The following is an 8,524-nucleotide window of genomic DNA, read 5'->3' as shown; positions in this document are numbered from 1 at the left end:
GGTTTTTTTAAATAAGTTATTGGAACTGGCCTTTTTCGATGGTGGAATGATGGTATAGCATACATCTTTAATTACTTTAAAAAATAAGAGCTGGGTGCTCAAGTTTGAATTTATTTGGAATTTTCTCTAATTCACACAGGGTCGAAAACTATGCATAAAGACTTAAATATATACTTACATCCTCACTAGTATTTGGTTAAATGTCTCAGAAGGTTTGACCTCAACCAAACACTTTTGGTATCCATCAACAAGCTTCTGGCATAATTCAGGCTGGATAACTGACCATTCATCATGGCAGAATTGGTAGAGTTTATTTCAATTGGTTAGTTTCCTCGCAAAGACCTGGCTTAGCTAATGTGAGCTAATGTGCTTTGAATGTGCTTCCATTTGAATCGAGTTTTCGTTTGTGTTTGGGATCGTTGTCAAGTAAAAAAAAAAAAAGGAGAGTCCTGTATTATTGCATCCACATTGTGTAATGTACCAGTAGCAATAGTGTAAAAACAGCCCCAGAGCATGACGCTACCACCATGCTTGACGGCCGCTGCAGTGCTACTCCTCCAAACACACCACCTGTCATTTTGGCCAAATAGTTCAACCTTTGTCTAATAATAATAATAATGGATTGTATTTATATAGCGCTTTTCGACACCCTCATAGCGCTTTACAATTCCACTATTCATTCATTCACACACTGGTGGAGGCAAGCTACAGTTGTAGCCACAGCTGCCCTGGGGCAGACTGACAGAAGTGAGACTGCCATATCACGCCATCAGCCCCTCTGGCCAACACCAGTAGGCAGTAGGTAAAGTGTCTTGTCCATCGAACCGGCAACCTTCCGGTTACATAGATGAGCTTCCCAACCCGCCGCCCCGGTCGTCTAGTCTCATCATAAAGATGTTCTGCAGAATGCATTTGGCTTGTCCATATGGGCAGCTACAAATTTCAGTGGAGTTTGAAGGTGTTATTTTTGGAGTAGGAGTTTGTTTCTTGGTCAGCACCCTCTCATTCCGTGGCAATTTAAAACTGACTTTGCTATCGACGTTGATGCTGGTGTTCCAGAAGTTTCCTGTTCATGGCAGGCTTGAGCCTGGGGGATCCCTGAACATCCTGACCAATTTCCTCTCATCTGATAGTGACAGTTTGGCTCTTCTTTCAGTCCTTAGCAATGAGACATCCAAATAACTTGTACTTAGATGAAACTGCTTGAACTGATAATCTTGGAATCTGCAGTTGCTTAGAAATGGCTCCAACAGACTTTCCCAACTCATGTTAATCTACAGTTCTCCTTCTTATATCTTCACTCAGGCTTTCCCATTACAAGCATTGGTCAATCCAGTAAGGGCTGTTTAACAAATTCTTTTTATCCGGGCAAAGAGAAACCCACAAGTTTTTTCTCTTTTATTTTCAGGTGCTTACTTTACCATGTAAGAACCATGTAGAACCTTCAGCGTCAAGATGTGTGAATAGATATTATATAGAACACACAGGGAGTGGGCAGAAGTTTTAACACTGATGTCCCTCTTCTAGCCAACATGCAGGACAGTTTATATGGCTAAAATATATTTTTGTAGCAGGCTGTAAATATCTTTATTTCTGTTGTAAAGTTTGACATTTTGCGTCTGTGGGAACTGACTCACTTTTGGTCACTTTTAGAACCAGTCTGAAGTGGATATTAGAGAAACTGCAGTGTTCAGTGCTTTAACATTAGCTTTATTTGTTAGCCCCAGAGGTTGATTTTGCATAATGCAGCTTGGCATGCTGCAATATTAACATACACCAGGTTACTGACAACCCTTTTTCAAGCATTTCTACAACAGTCTGATTCTAAACTACCTGAATCTGATGTAAACCCGTTCCTATTGATAGAAAATCTCTTAAGACATTTACTGTGGGAGGTCCCAAAGAAATCCAAGATGACAATAATCATTCAGAGAATTCTACAAAATAAGACAAAACACTATTTCCATATAAAAATATAAAAACAAAGATAAGAAAAGTCAACGTAAACTTAAATTATTAACTTAATATCATGTTTAAATTACATAACTGACAAATTACAAACTGCAAACTTCAAAAAAAATTACTAAAACTTTAATAAGATGATTAAATCAGTCTCAAGGAATCCTGGGAATTATTGTAGTTCATTGCTCTGGTGACTTTGAAAAGTAATCAGTATCAGCTAATGTGTCACCAATCAGAACTGAGGATGAGTGGATGCCCCACCATTTTAGTGCTGCTCTTCAAACGAGCCATAGAGATTGAAAATGTGACGTCATTCAAGGGTAAAACCGCAAAGGATTCTGGGAATTCGTGGCAAGAGGTACTAGCGCACGCAGGCTTTCAATTGAAATCAGTTACACAGCGATAAAAAGAAACACAAAAAATGGAAAGAAGCTGTTGTATTATTAACTGCAATAGCCGGTCACATGACAGCCACGGGAAGCCGACGGGTAAAGCAGATAAAACAGGTTTTTTGTTTTTTTGTATCACTAATTGCCCAGTACGATTACAGCATACAATATTATTGTCACTGCTACATTTCTGTAATCCGTACCAGAAATTATTTCCACTACTAATTAATTACCATTGAGCTTAAAGGTCCTATTAATAAACGGTTAACGAATGTGTATTTATGAAGACGATTTGTGAGACTGGTAAACTTACCTTTGTTTGTGCGATGGTCTTTCGTTCTACACGGTGCATTTCAAGGTCCTGTACCCATCCGTCAGTAAACTGTACCTGGGCTTGTTGCAGTGACCTGAAGTTACTAAACTTCATGAATGTATGCACTGGTGGTGGTGAAAGTTGGGCAGCACGCTAACGTCTTTTGTCTACTCTGTGTGCTCGTAAGGGTCTAACCCTTTCACTCCTTTGATTTTTTTCCACGTATCTTTTCTTTGCCTTTTCGTCGAGTCTGTCTTTGTACAGACCGGCATTGTTATCCTTCGTTTTGTACATACCTTTTTTGGGGGGCAAAGAAAAAGCAAGAAGGTATTGGAACCGGAGAATGAACGTTTTGCAGTGCTGCAAATGCTTGCATTTGATGCGGTACTTGGATTGTTTTGCCACGAGTTCCCGGCATGCAATGCGCAAAAGTCACGTGGTCTGTCAATCTCTATTGTGGGCTTGTTGTTCCTACTGAGGTTCAGACAAACTGTTTGGGTTTCTGGTTGGGGGTCGGCGTGGCTTGTGGTGGGAGGGGCTTTTGCTTCTCTGATGACTCTCCCTGGTCACTAGCTGTGGATAAATAAAAGTAGAAAATGAGGAACTGTCACACTGATCTGAGCCCTGAAGTGAAAAATAAACTGAATATGAGCATAATGGAGCTGAAAATAGGTTTAAGGTTTAAAACAAGAAAAGAAAATGCACAGTTCTCACACCCGGAGTGTACCGTCGTCTTTTATATGCAATCTAAGGTTTAAGTTCTAATGACCGAAAATCAGGCTGATCTAAACTACATCTACATAAAAAAGTCAAAAGAGAAGACTCATATGACATTTGTTATTCATATTTTAATAAATAAAAAAAAATGTGAATCCTGTGACCAAATCTAAAAATCAATGAAAAATTTGACATCACTCTAAGCCACCACCAAAGGTGTGCAATACAGTAAATGTTGGTCTCAGTCTGATACTAGATTGAGACCAACGTTTAATGAAATGCTCTAAAAGTTAAATTAGACAAAGATGATCAGAGAAAATAAAAACCATAGTTTTTAAATGATGATTTCCCTTTTTAAGAAAGAAAAAAACAGCGGTTTTGTGATAGGCTGACATTTGTTTTCTTGGTTTTAACTGGATTTCTTTTTACAGTTTCAGGACTTTTGTACAAAAACACATAGCTTGTGGTAATTAAGCTTCAGGTTTTGGTGAAGCCCTCAGAGGTGAAATACAAATGTGTGTGTGCATGTATTTGTGACTTACTCTGTAGCTTGGAGAGAGAGTACTCCAGCCCTCTCATGGCTTTAGCTTGGTTACTTTTAAACCTGGCAAGACCGAATTCCTGGCGGAGAAAGACAAAGAATTAGTCAAAGATAAATACCCGCACCATACGTTAGCTGTATATAGATACTGACGAAGTGTCACATAGTTGGTTTTGGTATCTTGGCTTGGCTTGAGAGCCAGGAGGTATTACTTCACAATTTTCTGAGTGTTTGCAGACATCTTCCATGCAAACTATGGGCGACAATGGACAATCTGATAAGAGACCAAACCAATCGCAGACAGAATTTTGGTGCAGCACCCTCTTTGCAACGAATTTCCCCAGCAACAACTCGCTAACTAGTCAGGGGTTTTATTTATGACCTGCATTGCCAAGGAGTAACCGAGATATTAGCTAAGCCAACATGAAGCTATGTAACAAGCATAACAACCCAACTGCAAAAATAATGGAATAAAATTATAATCGCAAACATGCAGAACATTAAGGCAAACTAAGCAGCCGTTATCAAGTTCGTGTTGACCACACCTCCAGCCATTACTGGGGATCTTTTATAGAGATTGAAAATGTGATGTCATTCTGGGGTAAAACCGCAAAGGATTCTGGGAATTCGTGGCAAGAGGTACTAGCGCACGCAGGCTTTCACATGAAAACAGTCACACAGCGATAAAAAGAAACACAAAAAATGGCGAGAAGCTGTTGTATTATTAACTGCAATAGCCGGTCGCATGACAGCCACGGGAAGCCGACGGGTAAAGAGATTGTTTATGGGATTACGTCGTGGAAGAGAAATTGTTCAAGCCATGTTTCCGAAGTAACAAGAGCTGACGTATGGCCTGGATTGCAGCAATTTGAAGACCAAATATAACGTTTCAGAACATTCCAGCTCACATGTTAGTCTGCTCCAAGCATTTCCACAAAGGTACGTCTTCTGTTGTAGTTATTACGTAATTTATCATAACATAATTGTTGATGTAGGTTACAAGTAAGTCTTATATTGATTTGAATAGAATTCATTGCGCTATGCTGCTTTGTTCACTGTGGCTTTGCGGGCTAATGTTTGTTATGTTTTGTAGGAAAACCAGCCTACAAAATGCTGGAATGCGATCCAGACTGGGCGCCCTCTATCAACCTTTGTACGGACCTGCCGTGTTGTCCGTCGTTTTGTACATAACTGTTTTTGGGGTAAATAAAATGCAAGTAGGGTTTAAAACCACAGAATTAATGATTACCGGTGCTGGAAATACTAGCGCTTAATGCAGTGTTTTGATTTTGTTGCCACGGGTACCCACAAAGCAATGCACGAAGGTCACGTGGTCTGTCAATCTCTATTAGAAATACACTAAGAGAAGCTGGTGTGTTCTTTATACTTTAAGTGATAGTAGGTTGAGTTTGGGTTTTGGTGGCCAATTTTCCTTAGGACTGAAACATTTGTATGTTTGTGTATACCTGTATGGGTCGACCCAGTCCATATACAGCTGTGGAGATCCAGGCCTCCCTCCTCAATTTGGTCCAAGATGGCCGACCATGGTTCTCTTCAAACAGACACCGCTCCACAACAGTCTTAGAGGCAGAGACGGTAGAAAATGTATAAAAAAGCCCGTTTTTACTCCAAACACAAACTATGTTCAAGCACAGGAAAAAGTATTATATTCAACTTAGTTAAATACTGAAAATGTTAAAACCAACCAGACTGTAAGAGGCCTTGTAGTTTTCCAGTCAAAAAGCATTTATACCTGTGTCCAGTGCAGTTCTTTAAATCTGCAAATTCATCCATTTTCTTGTCCTTTCTGAGATGAGCAAAAGTGGAGAGAATGGCCTCATTTAGGCAACTATCTCCAGCCTTTCCAGCAAGGCATTCCCAGTCCAGTCCTGTTTCTGTCCCAGGTCTCCTCACAGCTGGACATGCCCAAAACCCCTGACCTAGTCCATCAAAGTCTAGATGTGCAGGAGATGTCCTATTCAGGTGCTCAAACCATGTCAGCTGGTTCCTCTATTACAGTGGTTCCCAAACTTTTTTGCTGCCTTTGTTTTACAACACGCACGCACACGCACAAACACATCCTCCAACCACACACGCCCATATTTTGCTCCATTGTGGTTTCTTTCACACCTCAAACATTTAGTAAACAATTAAGCAAATACAAGTAACTTGAAATAAATTACAGGCAGTAAGAAAGTAAACTATTACACTACGTCCACACCTACACGGGTATTTTTGAAAACGCAGCTGTTTCGTTGACACATAAACAGCATTTCGAATCACCAAAAACGCAAACGCAGTTACTGTCCCTCCATTTAGAAAGGCAGAGGCGTCACGGTGTGATTATTTTACTGTATGTGTAATAATATTCAACATTGCTATCAATGCATTTTTCAAAAAATGCCTCTCTGTGCAAAATGGGTTTAAAAACATAAACAACTGTGGGATACTGTTTGTCCGTGATAGGGAGAGCACAGTGCTGCTCCCAACGCAGGGAAAACCAATTAAGCACGGGAGACCTACCTCGGCACTTGTGCAGGTGAAACCAAAGGGCAGATATGCTTCACCAGATTTTCTAGTCTTTGGCTTAGAATGAAGTTGGTTTGGAAACATATTCAGCGATGCTTCATCTCCTGCTTTGCATTTCTGTGGGCGCCCCGTGCTAGCAGTGTCCAAGAGTTTTGTTTTTTCTCCCCCCCCTTTTCATACCGCGCCCCCCTGCAATGGCTCTGCGCCCCCCCCTGGGGGGGCGGGCCCCACACTTTGGGAAGGTCTGCTCTATTACATCCACCTCTTATGACCATGATCTCATGCTTTCATGCTATTCACAGCTCGTGGCCATTTTCTGATTGGTTATCTCAAACTGCAAACTGCCCCATTCAAAGTGGGAGAAATCACTTGATGACAATAAGACCATCGATCTGAACTCTATCCTATCTGTCATGGGGTGGGGGTGGGGGGGTTAATTAACCACAGTGATCTAATCAGAGCGCATCTCACCATCAGCGTGTTGTGGTTCAGGTTCCAGGTCTTGGTGATGAGCGTGTGGGCCTGAGGGTCCACGATAGAATCTTCCAGGACATAGACCGCCCGAGCCATGTGCATGGGGAAGACCCGCTCCGCCCAGCCCGGCAGGCGGTTGGTCTTCGTCAGCAGTCGCCTGGACAGCAGGTGGTTGCTGGAGGTGACCTCGTGGTATAGGACATCTTCCGTGAGTACATGGGTGCTGGTACACCAAAACAGATCTATTTTTTAAGGACACTCACACATTCTTTTTTTTTAAATGTCTTTTATTGTTTAAAAAACTGAAGTTCTCCAAACAACACCCAGGGTTGATGCAGTCAAGATAAAAGCACGACAGTTTGGTCCACTTTGTCCATTGTCTGGAGAAAATGGACTAATGTGTTTTTTTTCTTTTATTGTACTAGATAATAAGGTGACATTTTTCACTGTTTTATAAGGGAAAAATATCAGATTCATTGATGGAAATTACTTTGCATATTCACTGAAACAATCATTAATTACCTGTATGGGTTTGGGTAGCGCTGCCAGAAGGCAGCCAGCACCTGATGCCACGGGCTCTTAATGTCCACCTCGCTGTGGAAATACCTCCCCATGTCGGCATGTACTAACAGAGCTCATTCAGCAGCTGCAGGAACAACATAAGAGACAAGTTATATTTTTTTTAAATATATTTTGTATTTAGTGTCATGAGTTCCTCTTCATGTTTAAGTTTGTAGAATAAAATTCCTGTCCCGTTGGTATGAACACTCACTGAATTTGATCACGGCAAGCAAGAGAGGATAGGACAGTCGTGCCAAAGTCCCCATTAACAGGACATAGACAGCTGATTGTGCCTGCATTAGTGCCTGAAAATCCGGGTAGCTTTAAATTCTAACAGTGTGTTTAAATGACTTTAGTTTTCATACCACAAAAAGCTTTTCCCCCACAAAAAGTTTTCAGACGCTAGTTTTCAGACACCAAATGAAAACCGTTGGGGTGAGCACGTTTTTAAATATGCAATTGTTAACAGTAGAATCTAAAGTTGCCACTTTAGTGAAAAAATGACTTTGCGTTGGCCGGGAATCGAACCCGGGTCAACTGCTTGGAAGGCAGCTATGCTAACCACTATACCACCAACGCTCACATCAGCAGAGGGGAAAGTAGAGCAACTTATCCTGTGATTAACACAATACTAGTACTTCTACGCAATGCTTTTCATCATAGCATTTGTTTACTGTAAAAACTGTTAGCTGCGACCGTTATTAGGTGTTGCTACAGCTCGAGGCCAGCATTGCTAATCCCTTTGTTTTATAACCGCACTTCATCAGCGGGCTCAAGCTAGTTAGCTGTTTAACGCGGTCGCACAAACACCCTCTACCGTAAACGTCGCAGTCTGTTGTAGCTGCTGAGGAAGCTAACAGCTTCGGCTAGCCAAGTAACGGACGTACCTAAAGCGCGTGTTTCTCAAAGCCCGGCGGACTGTAAGTGAGCCGGCATGGATAAAACACAGCAGCGGGGGAGCTCGGGGGTTTCTTTGTAGCAGCTGCTTATTTGAGACAGAAACAAAGAAGAAAAAAAGTGGACCCAGGCGGTCATACG

General features: G+C 41.4%; 1 protein-coding gene and 1 non-coding gene across 2 annotated transcripts; both read right to left on the bottom strand.

Moving 5' to 3' along the window:
* Positions 1-1,583: 1,583 nt before the first annotated feature.
* LOC146713352 (PRELI domain-containing protein 1, mitochondrial-like) lies at positions 1,584-8,524 on the bottom strand. Its single transcript, XM_085447300.1, has 6 exons — positions 8,374-8,524; positions 7,448-7,571; positions 6,923-7,148; positions 5,389-5,502; positions 3,924-4,002; positions 1,584-3,237 (listed from the first exon to the last, which is right to left on the bottom strand). Exons 2-6 carry the CDS (start codon positions 7,537-7,539, stop codon positions 3,146-3,148), a joined length of 603 nt encoding a protein of 200 aa, XP_085303426.1. The 5' UTR covers positions 7,540-7,571; positions 8,374-8,524; the 3' UTR covers positions 1,584-3,145.
* On the bottom strand, positions 7,994-8,065 carry trnag-ucc (transfer RNA glycine (anticodon UCC)). Its single transcript has one exon. It is a non-coding gene; the product is annotated as a tRNA-Gly (tRNA).

Source organism: Copadichromis virginalis, linkage group LG3 (assembly GCF_057382275.1).
Source record: "Copadichromis virginalis isolate Kocher_CV1m ecotype Utaka linkage group LG3, C_Virginalis_male_GT1.1, whole genome shotgun sequence".
Lineage (NCBI taxonomy): Eukaryota > Metazoa > Chordata > Actinopteri > Cichliformes > Cichlidae > Copadichromis > Copadichromis virginalis.
This window is presented reverse-complemented; position numbering and strand designations above follow the sequence as displayed.